Genomic DNA, 16341 nt, shown 5'->3' on the forward strand with positions numbered 1-16341 from the left:
GAAGGGAAAGACTTATTAGTTGCAGATACATTGAAATTAGCTAGAGATAAAGTGGAGGCTGTGTTACGATTAGACAATGCAATGACTTATTCGTTCAGGATAAATAATGAAGTGAATAATTATGTTTTCCAGTTAATAAAGGAACAAATTGAGAATAACAAGATATTTATTTCTCACTCCTTAAGTGCCCCCATAGATAATACACCATTATCTAATTTCCCGGATCAACGTAGTGTTCAGTCTTCTACATCATCTGTTCCAACTTTAACTAATAGGAATATTCTTAACTTGATTCAGGCTGAATCCAGAAATAATTCTAATCTTCCTTCACCATTACCTCAGAGGCCTCCTGTAATGTTTTCGGACACTTATATGAATGCTGATGTAATCCCAAATAGTTCTATGAGCTCGATACCAAAGTCGGAATCAGAATCTGAGATATTGATTCCCCAACCTAAAATGGGAAGAATATCAAGGGAAGGTGGACCTCAAGAAATACCGGACGCTTTAAGTGCAACATTTGGTGAACAAGAAATAGCTGATATTGGTTCAAATTTACGTCATGAATCTGACCCTAGCTCCTCTTCTAATACCCCGATAACATCTTCATTTAATAACAGATTGTTGGGAAATGCTTCTTCGCATTCGTTGGTTGTGCCAAAGTTGAAAACTAGTATAATGTTAACACCAAGAAGAGGATCTCCACTATTAAATTCTTCGTCTTCTTCGACATCCAATACAACGGCATTGAATCAACCAACGAGGTCAAGCAGTGGATCTAAATTGAATATAGAGAGGGCTAGGTCGCCATTTAACTCACCCTTCACAATTGCTCGTGATTTTTTGACTCCTGAACAATCATCTAATGTCAGTAATTTACCTAAGCAACCATTATCTCCTTTATTGTTAGCAACTAATACCGCGAAAAGTCCTAATCCTAGTATAAGAGATTATAACGTCATAAAACCTATAAGTAAAGGTGCATATGGAAGTGTCTACTTGGCTAGAAAGAAGTTGACGGGTGATTACGTAGCAATCAAAGTTTTAAAGAAGTCTGATATGATAGCAAAAAATCAGGTTACAAATATTAAATCTGAGAGAGCAATTATGATGGTTCAAAGTGAAAAGTCATATGTTGCTCGACTATATGAATCATTTCAGAATAAAGACAATTTGTTCTTAGTCATGGAATATTTGCCTGGAGGTGACTTAGCGACTGTTATTAAAATGATGGGATATTTGCCAGATAAATGGGCAAAGCAATATATAAGTGAGGTGATTATTGGAGTAGAAGATATGCATAAAAATGGAATTATTCATCATGATCTAAAACCAGATAATTTGCTAATTGGGAGGGATGGGCATCTAAAATTAACAGATTTTGGTCTTTCAAGAGCTGGTTTAGTACAGCGTCATCAGAACGTTCCTTCGAAATCTAAACAAACTAGTTTGGTTGCCCCATTAACACAAAGCAATGCAGGGAGTTCAATACTACAAGGTAATAATTCTGATTCTGAGAAGGCGAGTGCTGGGACATTAGCAGAACTGAATATCCGTGAACGTGAAAGGAGTGATTCTGTATCAAGTTCCTTATCAAACAATGAATCGATAATAAGGAGAAATAATTCTATTGGATCATTCACATTACTTGACCTTACAAGATCAGAAACTCCGACAACTTCGATTATTACACGACCAAGAGCAAGTTCGACATTGTCAGAATCTTTCGATATAAATTCAGTTACAGATTATGCATTATTTCATCCTGACGACTCAAAACAAAAGAAGAAGTTTTTCGGTACTCCCGACTATTTAGCTCCAGAAACAATTAAAGGTACAGGAGAAGATAATCAATGTGATTGGTGGTCTGTCGGTTGCATTCTATTTGAGTTGTATTTTGGGTACCCTCCATTTCACGCAAACACTCCGGAAGCTGTTTTTGAAAATATATTATCACATAATATTGCATGGCCTTCATTCTCATCACCTGAAGAGGAGAAGGAATATATTTCGGTGGAAGCAAAAGATTTGGTAACAAAGCTGTTAGTTTCTGATCCAGCCTTAAGACTGGGAGCTAATGGGGCATCAGAGATTAAAGAACATCCATATTTCAAGGATGTTGACTGGGATCACGTTTATGATGAAAAAGCATCATTTGTACCATCTGTTGGACATCCTGAGGATACGGACTACTTTGAGTTAAGAGGTGCAGTATTAGAAGATTTGGGCGAAGATTCGGATGACGGGAGAGAGGATCCATCGGGTGATATGTTTGTTTCGACAGCAACTCCGAAGAGTTTGTTGGCAGATGATTTAATGAGGAAAGTTATTAATTCTCAGATGAGCACACCATACAATTCTAGTGGATCAAGAACACCATTGAATAAATTAAGTATATCTTCAGTCCTTGAATCAGATTCACAAAAAAATAGTGATCAGGGCTCTCCAACTTTGAAACAAGTACCTTCAGCCATTCCACCACATATGAGGGAAAGAAGATATAGTAAGTTGAACGATCCCCAGGCTGAGTTTGGATCGTTTAACTTTCGTAATCTTTCTGCATTGGATAAGGCAAATAAAGATGCTATAAGTCGTCTAAAAAATGAACATTTGTCGGATCATCCTGGTGTCCATAGAAGGACTTCTTCTTCTTCTTTACCCAGTTCGTCCTCTGAAGGTTCAGTATCAAAATTGAGAACTGCAAAAGCTCCAAGCGTCAGTTCCCCGAACAATATGCATAAACCTCGCTCCTCTATCGTGTCAGAAACAGGATCAATACGCTCAATTTCACCGGATCGTAGTTTGAATATAACGTATGACATCGACTCTAGGAAAAACAGTGTAGACGATACGGATCCTAATTTGAGTCCATTGATGGTTAATATCCCCCCACAAAATGATTCGTTTTCGATAAAACAGAAATCTCATCTATCGCCTATGGGTACAAATAGTCAATTGATGGGTTCGCCACAATTAGGAAAAGCAAGATGTCTTTCGAAAAGTTCCCAGAGAACTAATTCTACTGAACTAAGTAGTGAAGATTCACAAAGACTACATGCCATATCCAAGGTCAATTCTGTCAGGAACAGAAGAAGAAGTGCAAGAAAGAATTCGACAGAAGCCGATGAAATGAAGTACCATATGGATATATTATTATGTGAACCAATTCCTATCCATCGATATTGTACAACAAGTGGATTGGAGAGCTTAGGTTGTACTGTAGTTGCAGTAGGTGCTGGTGATGAGTTAGTAAGGAGAGCCACTAGCGGAGTTAAATTCGACCTTATAATTACAGCCCTTAGAATTCCGAAACTTGGCGCTGTAGATATAGTCAAACTTTTGAAACATACAAATGGAATAAACTCAACGACGCCAATAGTGGCAGCAACCTGCTATTTTGAAGAAGCTTCAAATACAAATGTATTTAGTGATGTCTTAGAGAAACCAATCTCTATTCAAACATTAAGGAAATTAATTTCCAAATATGCGCTCATAAAATCCCAAAGACAAGAGGAATCGATACAAAGTGATAATGACACTTCTTGATATAATCATTTTAAAGATAATATCAAAGTATAACCCATCAACATCATTGTCTTTTCTACTGTCAGTGCCATTATCCCAGTTCTAATTGCCTAAAATGGTTCATAGTTAACCTCATCTCATATTTGTCATTATGTACGTAATTGAAAATTTTTTTTAATTTTGGTGTGATCATATTCACCTGCAAAATTTCACTCAGAGAGATACTACAATAACCAACTGATTTTTTTTTATTTGGTCGATGGAAGTCAAGACAATAAACTATTATTAGTCAAACTTTGACAAATATTTATAGTTTTATTATTTAGGAATCAATTCCAATTCACTGGATAATTTTTCAGCTTCAAATACTCTGCCAGGACGCTCATTTGAGTAGGACAAGACAAGGAAATACACTACGAAAGAAACAAAAAAATGCCAACTGTTTCAGTTAACAAACAACAATTGTTTGATCTTTTAGGTAAAAACTATACCAATGATGAATTCGATGAGTTATGTTTTGAATTTGGTATCGAATTGGATGAAGATACCACTGAAGAAGCTTTAAAAAATAATGAAGAACCAGAATTGAAAATTGAAATCGGTGCTAACCGTTATGATTTGTTATGTATTGAAGGTATTTCTCAATCTTTAAATGAATATTTAGGTAGAGCAGAAACTCCAAAATACAAATTGTCTAAACCAACTACTCAACTTATTGTTGATCAATCAACTGAACAAATTAGACCTTATGCTGCTTCAGCTGTATTGAAAAATATTAAATTCACTGAAAAATCATATGCTTCTTTCATTTCTTTACAAGATAAGTTGCATTCTAATTTGTGTAGAAACAGAACTTTAGTTGCTATGGGTACTCATGATTTAGACACTATTGAAGGACCTTTCCATTACCGCGCTTTACCTCCAAAGGATATCAAATTCGTACCATTGAATCAATCTAAAGAATTCAATGGTGAAGAATTGATTCAATTCTACAATTCCCCAGAACAAAAGAGTAATTTGGGTCGTTTCACTCATATCATTGAAAACTCTCCTGTTTTCCCTGTGATTATGGATAAAAATGATGTTATTTGTTCATTGCCACCATTAATCAATTCTGAACACACTAAGATTAAATTAGAAACACGTAACGTCTTAATTGATGTCACTGCTACTGACAAGACAAAGGCTGAAATTGTTATTAACATTTTAGTATCTATGTTTTCCCGTTACTGTGATGAAGAATTCGTTGTTGAACCAGTTGAAATTGTTTCTGAACACAATGGTCAAACTCGTATGTGTCCAAACTTTACAGAAAGAAAGATGGATGTCTCAATGAAATACATTAACTCTTGTTTGGGTCTAGAGTTATCCCCAGAAGAAATCGCTGGTTGTTTAAAGAAAATGTCCTTGCACGGTGTTGCTTCTACAGAAAATAAGGACGTCATGCATGTTAACATCCCAATCACTAGACCAGACGTCTTACATCCTTGTGATATCATGGAAGATGCTGCTGTTGGTTATGGTTACAATAACTTACCAAAGGGTGAAAAATTATCTAACGCTAACTTTATCTCATCTCCATTACCTATTAATAAGGTTTCCGATATTTTTAGAACAGCTTCAGCTCAAGCATCCTGGTTAGAAGTTTTGCCATTGACCTTATGTTCTCATGATGAAAACTTCAAATTTTTGAGGTTAGAAGATGATGGTAAAAAGGTTGTTAAGTTGGCTAACCCAAAGACATTGGAATATCAAGTTGTAAGAACCAGTTTGTTACCAGGTATTTTGAAGACAGTCAAGGAAAACAGAAAGCACTCTTTGCCAATTAAGGTTTTCGAAACAGGTGATGTTGTCTTCAAATGTGAAGCAATGGAAAGAAAGGCATACAACGAACGTCATTGGGGTGCTATTTACGTAGGTAAAAACTCTGGTTTCGAAATTATACAAGGCTTGCTAGGTAAGATTATGCAAACTTTTAGAACACAATGGTTAATTGACTACGGTGCCAACAATGTTGGAAGGGGTTACTGGATTGAACAAGATGATACTATTCGTACTTACTTCGAAGGTAGAGGTGCCAAGATTATGTTCAGAGCTAAGGAAGGTGAGCAACCGCAACAAATTGGTCATTTGGGTGTCCTACATCCTGAAGTCTTGAACAATTTTGACATTCCATACGCTGCCTCATATGTAGAATTAAACTCTGAAGTCTTTTTGTAGATTATTTAATGTTTGATAAAAGAATTACGTTATGAATTACATTCCTTAAAGTACTATATATCTCTATAAATGATTATAATACTCACATGCTATTATGTATAACTAAATTTCCATTTAGTGTATAATGCTAATTTGAAACCAATAAAATTCCTTTTCGAAGCAAGTTTATGCTAAATCATCTGGAAAGGAATATGAAATATTTCTGTTATTCCCTTCGATTTCATCATCCTTCGGAAGAACTGGACGGCCTGCGTTCAATAAGGAGAAATTATTTGGGCTTAACGGTGGTTGTAAATAGACTTGAGCCTCTGGTTTAGTTAATTCCATCAAGTCAAAAATTCTGTCCTCAGATTTGTTACCCTCTTCAGATTGATTTTTATTCAAATCGGATTTTATACGTGCCAATTCTTTCATTAAAGCACTATGATCCACCAATGAATTGTCCTTCTTTTTCTTGGAAGCCATGGAAGGGTCAGACTCCGATGTTTGGTCTTTACCTTCCTCTACCGCTTCTTCAAACATAACTTGCCATTTTGATTTCTTTGGCTTCATCCAAACTGGCAACCATGAATTGCTCTTCTTCCTCTCAAGAAGCTTCCTTTGTGCAGCATCAACATCACGAACCAGTTGTCTTTGTCTTCTAACCTCTTCTGGATCGATAGTTTCTTCAATTTCCACGAATTCTTCACTCGTAACATCAATACCTAATTCTTTTAATAATTTTGGCATATTTTTACGATAATTCATATGACCATCAACAATTTCAGTACAGTTAAAATTTTCAATGCCTTCGATGTCTTCAATTGGCGAAATACCCATAACAGCACTAAAACCACCTGCAGTTGCTCTAAACAAATAGGCTAAAACCCAATCTTTGTCGGAATATCCATTTACAAATCGTCCGCTAACCACTGATCTTGCCATTACTAAGTGGTCCTTATTTCTTACAGTAGGAGTACCGAACAGGAACGCATTTTCAACAATACCCATTGCTTTTCGCTTACAAAGCTCTATTAGACATGAATAAATGACTCTTGATCCCAAAGAAAAACCAACTAAAGTAACTGGACGTTGACCAAGATTTCTTGAAATCAAAGTGTCTGCCAGAATCAACCCGGCAGACCATGCACGATCAAGGGAGACATTCCATGGATTATCAATAATATAACCCAGCTTTGATAACGCCATTGGCCATTGGATAGAGGTCATAAATGCAGTCAAAATAGTTGCACCCAAAACTTGTTGGATAGTTTGAGTAAATACTTCACTAGCAACAATACCGATTGTCTGACCAGTAGATTTCAACATTTCAGGTTCCCAATAAAGCGAGTATAAATCACCCTCGATTGGATCTACTGTTGAAAAAGGTAATCTGACATCATCCTCATTACCAATCATCCACCCAGAGACAGTTAAAATTAAATTCAACCTACGATTATTATGCAACGGTCTAAACTCAAATGTCCGAACACTACCCATTCTTTTGGACATACCTTGCGCACCAATTTTTGCACCAATTGCAGTACTTGTTATGGCAACTGTGGCAGTACCTCCAACACCAGTTAGAAATCCAGCTGCACCAGTGACACCAATTGTTGATAACCCAGCAGCAATACCAGCACCAATAACTGGTGCAAGCAAACCACCACTTAAACCTAAAACCAGCGAACCACCTACCATTGCAAGACCAACATATGCCATTTTTTTTTTTCTATTTTTCTTTCTTCTATCTTTCATCAATTGTTGCTCATTCCAAATTTGATCTTCTGTTGATTGCTCTAAATCTAATGCATCAGTAATTCTTTTTTCAAATTCATTTATTTCCATTTTTGATATATTTAAAACTTCGGCAAACTTAATTAACAAAGATCTAGAACGGGAATCATAGGATGAATTTTGAAGAAACAATAAAAATAGGTCACAAATAATAGTCCAGGCAATATCGACTTCTAACCTATGTTTATTTTCTACACTCTTTGGTTCAATAATTTTGTTTGGGACATTATGGGATTCCTTTTCATTATCTTCCGCGATATCTAAGTCAGTAAGGGTCACATCATTCGGATCTTCAAGATCAACTTTTTCGTTAACAGTTTCATTTACATCTTGTTTAATTTCTTTTATATCTTTTAAGTCGCTAACTGGGCTGCCCTCTCTTGAAAGAGATCCTTCGTTTGCGTCATTGTCTTTCTTCTCAAAAGGGTTATCGATATTTTGGGTTGTCTTCAAACATTTACACAAATCTTCCAGTTCAATACCATGTAAGGATAATTTTTCAACCATTTTAATTTCCTCTTCATTAATATCCAGATGTCTATATAATCTGATAAGTATGTCGGTCTTCCACGCAGCAATTTCCTTTTGAGAGTATTGTAATCTTTGAGCTAATTTTTTACGGGACTTTATATCTACACATAAGGACAATAATGCTAGATCTTCACACATCTTATTTGCTAGAACATTAATAGCGCCAACGTATGCAATTTTTTCATTATCACTTAATAAATTTCTAGTGACTTGTAACTGGGAATTTGCATTAATATCATTCATCATTTCTACATCATCTTCGTATTCATCATAATAATCATCATTTTCATCTGAGTTTGTAGAAGAAGCCAATGAAACTTTTGAGTTGTTCATTTTCATTAACGTTTTATGATCAAATAAGAAATCTGTTTTTTTATTATTGATATAAGTTCTTTGTGCTTGTTCTTCTGCACCAACTTTTGTATAACTGAATGCAGCAGTTTTCTTTTTATCTTTTTCGGCTTCTTTTTCATTCTCATTGCTAACATTTTTCAACAAATCAGTCGAAGAGGATTTGTACAAACTATTATCATAAGGTTTTATCTCTAACTCACCTTTATTGTTATAAATGTTATAAGAAGCGACAGCTGGCATTGTTTGCCATCCGCCACTATCTGAATCTGAGTCCGAATCTAAGTTATTATTAATATTTGAGGATTGGAAGACTTGGGAATCTTCATTATTACCATTTCCCAAGTCTGTCACAGATTTACGCCCTCCTATATCAATTGAATTTGAACTTATAGCAATATCTGAATTTACACTTACCCTTGAATCCAAATGGGAATTTGTAGACCATACATTGTCCAAACTCTTGCGGGGCTGAGATATGCCCAAACCTATATCACTTGAATAAGAACCAAATGGATTCAATTCGACGACGTTCGCCTGACCATTCGATGGGATCATATCTGATGATGGGGAGTCTTCATATGGTGGAGTCGCAGTAGACACATGCACATTATTTAAAGCACTTGATAAATCTTCACCATCACTGTAATCTAATGTATTATTGCTATTATTATTATTATTATTATTATTATTATTATTATTTCCAATATTTTGATTAGTGTTTTTCTTTAATGCTCGTTTAAATTTCAATGGTTTCAATTGAACACCTAAATCTTCTTCTGAATCGGACATAATAAGACCACCAATTAACTACAAATCTGTTCGATCGATGTTTACTCAACCAAATGTATATTAAAACAAAATAAAATTAGAACCAAACAAGTATATGCAAAAATCTCCTAGTGCTAGCAGGAAAAAGAGGAATTAGATAGATAGATCAAAAGAGATGATTAACTTTGGATCTTCCTATAGTGGATAAGCAAACAATAATCCTCTTTATAGCTAAAGTTGGTCCTTGATGGATAACTATATCAACTAGACTTCTTCAGAATTAAGGTTTACATTTAAAGGATTATTATAGTGTCTTTTCATATATATTTCTCTGATTTGATTTTAGTCAAAACTTTATAAAATGAGAAAGATGGGAAATAAAATTACAGAAGTCACGTGGATATGAAAGTAAAAAATTAATTTTGCACGTGATATTATAATGTATGGGTGTATCTGTACATCAGTGCACCAGACGTCACTTGAACGATTTTGTCCATCTTTAAAGAAAGTATCACGTGTACATGAGACTTCTCGAAAAAAAAATATATCGCTATTTTTATTTTGTTACAGTTTGTTGAGCAACGGCGTGGGGGAAGAATTACCATAAAACAAACAAACAAAATATCAGTGAGTTATACCACGTGATAGACGCAAAAAGTACCTTTTCAGTTGAAATTTTCACAACTTCCCAAATTTTTCACTTTTGTTCGTCAAACAGCAAGCCCAACAACAAGCAACAGACTATCTAAAGCAATAATGCAACTCAATCCCATCACCAAACTTAGACTTCTATTCAAACCCAACCTCTTGTTATATAAACTGATTGATTCATTTATTTTTATTTAAAAGAACTTCTTGTCAATACTTGTTGTTACTCTTTCTCCCTTTCTTGTCATTTACAAAGAAACCATCACATAGATCTATAAGAAACAATGGCTCCAAACGTATGTCAATTATTGAGGAACCAATAAATGAAATATACAGGTTACATGATCGTTTAATTCTATTGAACAATTACGTTTCAGACTGGTATAGTCTTTGAAATGTTAAGCTAATTCTAGAGTCCCTTGTCTTTAGAATGGGTTGGATATATTATCTATATAAGCAAAATCGTGTGTGCGAGTGTGTGTGTCTGTCTGAGGTATAGCTTGAAAGTCGAAACAGAAATGTGTTGACTTGCTATTCTGTATTTTAAAAATTCACTAACATTTATCCAAAAATTAAAGAATTTTATTTTTTGGGCATTTGTTTGAATAGTGATTGTTAATAGCAGTAGGCAATTATTGTAACACCTGTAGATAAGAACGTTACAGTGGTTAATATTAACCGTTGTAATGTACTTGTCGAAATTGGAATTTTCGTATTTGATACTAACAATTAATATTTTATGTAAACTTTTTTTTTACATTTATTTCAATTATTTTAGACTTCCAGAAAGCAAAAGATCACCAAGACCTTCACTGTTGACGTCGCTTCTCCAACTGAAAACGGTGTTTTCGACCCAGCTGCTTACGCCAAGTACTTGATCGACCACATCAAGGTTGAAGGTGTTGTCGGTAACTTGGGTAACGCCATCACTGTTGAAGAAGATGGTTCCGTTGTCACCATTGTTTCTACTGCCAAGTTCTCCGGTAAGTACTTGAAGTACTTAACCAAGAAGTACTTGAAGAAGAACCAATTGAGAGACTGGATCAGATTCGTCTCCACCAAGACCAACCAATACAAGTTGTCCTTCTACCAAGTCACTCCAGAAGACGAAGAAGAAGACGAAGAATAAATTAACAATAAATAACATTTGTAACTTTATTCCGTTTTTTTCAATACTTCTTTCTGCATCATCTATAATCAATGGTTTATCTTAGTTTCATTTTTGATCTAACCTCAAATATGGAAATATATATAATAAACCAATTTTGTTAGAAATAGAATTTAATTTAATTTAATTAATATCACCACTTCTTTCAACCCATTCATTATTAACCCAATATCATCATCTGTATAATAATATTTTACTAGTAAATAAATGAGAATAATATTTTAAGATATCTCAAGGATAAAAATAACAATTCTTCATGTATAGTTTGATCTAAATCATCCAATATCTTGAAATCAGAAACCTGAAGAATCGGAAATTCTTGGATTTAGTCTCTAATCATCTTCTACTACCTCCCTGACAATACTTCGTTAGCTACGACCCTTCCCATCCTGACCTTATCCTTCTTCTTGTTATTGTTTACTATTCACTACTTTAGCTCGATTCGATTCGATTCGATTCGACTTTTTTATATATCAAGTTTCGAAACTTTTTAAGAAACGTCAAGATAAAAAAAAAATACATATATAAATTTGATTCAAGCATAAACTGCAACATAAGAACAGGTATACAAGGGAGTCAAGAGGTGATTAGTATTTGATTAAGAGCCTGGAACGTTGTTGAAAATATCTATATTTTATAAGTAATGTCTTTTTTCAATTTTAAGTATGTATAGGTTGAATTTTATGTTAAAAATTTGGGGATGTGTACTTCTAATAGAATTTTGATCCAAGTCTTCTTGTTTTGTTTGCTTTTGATTTGGGTTGGAAAGGTACATATTCCTATTCAAATATTTGATTTAGTTACTAACAAGTGTTTTAATGTGGACTGCGATACGGATATATATCTGTGTTTATGTTTATTTTAAATTGTTTTTTTTTTAAATTAGAGGTTTTGGAAGAAATGGCAAGAAAAATAAGAATCAACCTACAAATTTAGGGGCACCACCAGCTGCAGCTGGTGGTTCGTTATACTCTAGTCCTAATAGCAGTACTTCTAAGCATTCGTTGCGTAGAACTAACTCTCCTACAAGATCTCAGCATCATCAACAGCAACAACAGCAACCGCAACAACTAGGTGGCCCTCAGCAACAACTCCAATTGAAACAACAGCAACATAATAATGTTCAAATTCAACAAAATCAGCATCAATTACAATCTCAGCAGTACCATGATCAGAATGCTGCTCCCCAGCAAAATCATATAAATGCTCAACCTATGAATGAAGAAATAGAGACTCAAAAAGTAATGTTTTTAAGTGACCCTTTTGTGAGGACAGCTTTGGTTAAGGGTTCTTTCAAGACGATCGTACAGTTACCAAAATATGTCGACGCTGGAGAATGGATAGCTTTAAACGTCTTTGAATTTTTTACAAATTTAAATCAATTTTATGGTGTAATTGCAGAATACGTCACCCCAGATGCCTATCCAACTATGAATGCTGGTCCTCATACTGACTATCTATGGTTAGATGCGAATAATAGGCAAGTTTCTCTACCTGCAAGTCAATATATTGATTTGGCATTAACTTGGATAAATAATAAAGTTAACGATAAAAATTTATTCCCAACCAGTAGTGGAACCCCATTCCCTCAAGCTTTCCAAAGGGATGTGCAGAGAATTATGATTCAAATGTTTAGAATATTTGCCCATATGTATCACCATCACTTCGATAAGATAATACATTTATCCTTGGAGGCTCATTGGAATTCATTCTTTGCCCATTTCATAAGTTTTGCAAAGGAATTTAGTATAATAGATAGAAAGGAAATGTATCCATTACTTCCTTTAATTGAAAATTTCGAGTCTCAAGGCAAAATTATATAAATCCTGAATTGTTATTTATAATTATTTACTGTGCTGGAGGTTTTATACAGTAAACAATTTACAAACAGTTGCATAAAATTAATTCCATTATAATATCATCTCGGACAGGTTCACTTTTGCATTAATTTATAAGATTTAGTAGAATACTTATATAAATACTTTTTAAAACAGACAATAAAATTTAAGATAATTGTTAATTCTTTTATTAGAATAGATTATATTTTTATATACAAGATATCTATAATTTCAATAAAAACAAGTAGAATGCGATTAAATGATCTCTTGAATTGATATTTGAAATAAATATAGTATTTTACCAATTTAAATGTAATCAACTCAATTATGTTATTTCTATGATGCGGGTATTGTCTTTGTACTTTATATTGGCGGTGAAATGTTAATGAAATGCATTTATGAGAAAAAGTACTTACTCTCCTTCAAATCCTTAACATCAAATTCACCTTTTGGTGGAATTTCTGGTAACTGTAATGGAACTAGGACATGTAAAATATTTGTTTGTCTTTTGGTTTCAAATTGGGCAATGTCTCCATACTTTTCTCCCAATGAAATTCCAGTAATCATTTTCTTACCTTTCTCGACATCAGAAGCCTTAAATGAGTTTAATAATGCAAGTCTTTGCTTTTCCACAAATAATTCATCTGCTAAGGTACATGGATGTCCTAGAACATGTGATAATTCTGTTCTGAATTTAATAATTTCCTTACCTAACTCTGAAGATTTATCAATGGTAGTGATTTGAACATAGTTTTTGTAACGCTCATCAAATTCATTTTTTAATCTTTCGATTAAGTCAACCTCATGCAATTTAATAAACTGGTCTCTAAGTAAAGTATTCATAGTATCAACCTTGCATGCGTGAGTCCAATAAGAATCGTGAACAGCTGCAAAATCTAGACCAGCACCACCACAAGCACTGGCAGATAATAACATATGGGATGCATCTAAAGAATGAATGAAATTAGGTGGGAACCCAGCTTTTTGTCTTCTTGGATTAACTGGATTGACGGAAAATGGATCGCTAATAAACACAGTTTGCAGATTTGTCTTAACTTGTTTTCTTGTTTCATCACGATATGGTTGTACAATCGGTAAACCTAAAGGAGTGGTCCAGATAACAGATGACATGAAATCAGGTTTGTTACCATTCTTGAAAGACTTCTCATCCACATCTAAACGAATTGATTTTGAAACTCTTTTAGCGCATTCACCTAGCCAATCTTGAATTAAGTGTGCACCGGTAAATAATTCACGAATGGATGCAAATACATGTTTGGCAAGGTATTTAGATAATTCCAATGAATATTTTCTGTCTTCAAATATATCAGATAGTTGCTTGTCAATTTGGAAAGTGGCACCAACGTAAGTCACACCGTAAACATTGGTCATAACCGTTTGCTTCACTACCTTTCTAGTAATCTTATCCTTTAATTCAATTGCCTTTTCATCACCCTTTGCAGCTTCAGTTTCTAATCTTTGTTTCACTAATTTTGCAACATGAGAGTAAACATCTCTAGGTCTATCACTTGGAACTAAATTAACTTGGGTTGCACCCTCAACATCACCACCAAGTGCAGCATAGTGTTGTAACCCGTTACAAGTACCATCTTGGTGCACCGGTTGATAAGAAATAAAGTCCTCAGGATTATCAAGTTTACAAGCGTCAGCCAATTCAATACAGGTAGCTAGCGTTTGCCATGGCTTATCTGCCTTCTTCCACCAACCAGCTCCATTCAATGGGTTTTCTGCAGAATCCTTAATTTCAGCAAAGTGTTCATCAACAAAAGTTACTCTTTCTTCCAAGGATGCTTTGTCAAAACCATACATATTTGCTAGGTGAACTTTTAACCATTTTAACCCACTTTCTCCCAATCTTTTACCATTCCAAAACTTAAGCAAACCTCTGCTTAAATCGTTCCCTAAGTGATTAAAATGTGGTGATAATGGGTAAGCACGACCTCTGAAATCCAAATTATGTGGGAAATAAAACTTTTCACCTAAAAAGGCTCTTGCAATTTCTAACTTATAATTGGAGTCACATCTGACAGATCTGTTGGAGGAGAATTTATTTGCTAACTCTTTATTTTTCAGTTTCCAAGCTCTATGTACTGTTGGGTCAGCTTCTCTTGGTGGTGGAGGTAACAGTTTTAATTCATCTTCTATTCCAGGTATATCCAAGAATGGTTTTCCACTATTCCATACCTCGGAAATGATATCAAACACTTTTCTATTTACAGTCCAAGGGGTATCGCCTAATACATTTAACCCCTCATAAATACCATCGATAGCACCTGCATCAGAAACTGCCTTTAAATAAGCAATTTGTTCAGGTGAGTCTCTAGACCTGATTAATAAAGATTGGGAGTAATGGTATCCGCCAGATTTCCAGTTTTTCCAAGGTCTTGGCTTAACCAGCATTGGAAGTAATTGTGGTTGTACAGAAGATGCAATTCTTTCACAATTCAATTGATGAATTAAAGTCTTGTGAATCTTTAGGACACCTAACTTTGTACCATTATGATATTGATAAGTGTGAGAGAATGCAGGAACAACACCGAAAACATTCTTACCAGTCAATGGATCAACACCTTTGACATCTACCTTGGCTACATGAATCAGGTTTGAAATTAAAATAGAACCAATCTTTGCACGAGCTGATTGAGGCCAGATAACTTTTGACTGTTCGATTTGCATTGATCTGAAAGTAGATTTAGCTCTTTGTACATATTTCTTCAACAACTGAGATTGCTTATTTATGTCTTTAAAAGCATAAGATTCATTTTTTAAAATTTGATCAGATCTAAATTCCATTTCAATGGCTTTACCTACAGCAATGACTGCTCTAGCAGTTCTCATACCTTCGATGATACCACCAGTAGAGTTTAATTTCAGTAGTTCCAGTATAGTAATTACACACATCTTTTCAGGATTCACAATGGTTAGATATGGAGCATATTCTAATCTTGCTCTATCTTCCTTATTATATTGTTTCTTTTCTGGATTTGCTAGTAAGGCATTGCACCTTTCTACTTCTTTAACAACCAAAGGAAGCATTTCAGCGTACCATTTCCATAATCTTACATTTAAACCCTTCTGGATTGATATGTCACCTCTTGCTTTAGCCTCTTCGAAATCATGCTTCCAACGTTCCTTAGCAGCATCTGTTGCGCGCACCTCTAATATACGTTGTCTTTCTTGGTTCAAATCTTCTATGAATTCTTCAAATCTATGTTTTTCGGTATCATCCTTTAAAGATTTGTAAATTTCGAAGAAATCTAAGTTACTGTTGTCATCTGAATCAAAAACATTTTCTTTAAGCTTGAAGTTGGCATTGGTAATTTTTTGTCTTTGTCCATCATTTATGGTCAAACCTAATAAAGAATGTCTAACTACCTTCATCCCAATGGTATCAACAGCCACTAATTTCTTAACGTCTTTATCCAAAGTTTGAACCGACTCACCTAAACTTACTTCTGGTAATTCTGATTTTTCATTATTCAGCTTAAGGCC

General features: G+C 34.5%; 6 protein-coding genes across 5 annotated transcripts in view, besides 2 other annotated features; 4 read left to right on the plus strand and 2 right to left on the minus strand.

Annotated features, from left to right (window-relative positions):
• The window catches only part of RIM15, a gene marked incomplete at both ends in the record, with an annotated part of 4645 nt that extends 1099 nt beyond the window's left edge, over positions 1–3546 (plus strand). The window contains one exon of the mRNA XM_001645036.1: positions 1–3546. Within this exon, the coding sequence (XP_001645086.1) occupies positions 1–3546 (3546 nt within the window).
• A 411-nt stretch (positions 3547–3957) lies between these two features.
• On the plus strand, positions 3958–5745 carry FRS1 (phenylalanine--tRNA ligase subunit beta; the record flags this gene model as incomplete). The annotated part of the gene is made up of 1 exon (XM_001645037.1): positions 3958–5745. One exon carries the CDS (start codon positions 3958–3960, stop codon positions 5743–5745), a length of 1788 nt encoding a protein of 595 aa, XP_001645087.1.
• A 165-nt stretch (positions 5746–5910) lies between these two features.
• Positions 5911–9195, minus strand: MIL1 (Mil1p; the record flags this gene model as incomplete). The annotated part of the gene is made up of 1 exon (XM_001645038.1): positions 5911–9195. The coding sequence occupies one exon, from the start codon at positions 9193–9195 to the stop codon at positions 5911–5913; it is 3285 nt and encodes a 1094-aa protein (XP_001645088.1).
• A 911-nt stretch (positions 9196–10106) lies between these two features.
• Positions 10107–10951, plus strand: Kpol_1035p44 (60S ribosomal protein eL22; the record flags this gene model as incomplete). The annotated part of the gene is made up of 2 exons (XM_001645039.1): positions 10107–10118; positions 10601–10951. The coding sequence occupies 2 exons, from the start codon at positions 10107–10109 to the stop codon at positions 10949–10951; spliced, it is 363 nt and encodes a 120-aa protein (XP_001645089.1).
• Positions 10952–11633: 682 nt separating this feature from the next.
• On the plus strand, positions 11634–12813 carry MOB2 (Mob2p; the record flags this gene model as incomplete). Its single annotated transcript, XM_001645040.1, has 2 exons — positions 11634–11653; positions 11877–12813. 2 exons carry the CDS (start codon positions 11634–11636, stop codon positions 12811–12813), a joined length of 957 nt encoding a protein of 318 aa, XP_001645090.1.
• A 411-nt stretch (positions 12814–13224) lies between these two features.
• Positions 13225–14658: a sequence feature (this is one fragment of gene Kpol_1035p46, which is interrupted by a gap, the other fragment is Kpol_1035p46f1~contains possible frameshift sequencing error~similar to Saccharomyces cerevisiae RPO41 (YFL036W); similar to AA sequence:UniProtKB:P13433).
• Positions 13225–16341, minus strand: part of RPO41 (DNA-directed RNA polymerase) — a gene marked incomplete at both ends in the record, with an annotated part of 3956 nt that continues 839 nt past the window's right edge.
• Positions 15037–16341: a sequence feature (this is one fragment of gene Kpol_1035p46, which is interrupted by a gap, the other fragment is Kpol_1035p46f1~contains possible frameshift sequencing error~similar to Saccharomyces cerevisiae RPO41 (YFL036W); similar to AA sequence:UniProtKB:P13433).

The sequence above is a fragment of the Vanderwaltozyma polyspora genome, genomic scaffold (genome assembly GCF_000150035.1).
Source record: "Vanderwaltozyma polyspora DSM 70294 KpolScaffold1035 genomic scaffold, whole genome shotgun sequence".
NCBI lineage: Eukaryota > Fungi > Ascomycota > Saccharomycetes > Saccharomycetales > Saccharomycetaceae > Vanderwaltozyma > Vanderwaltozyma polyspora.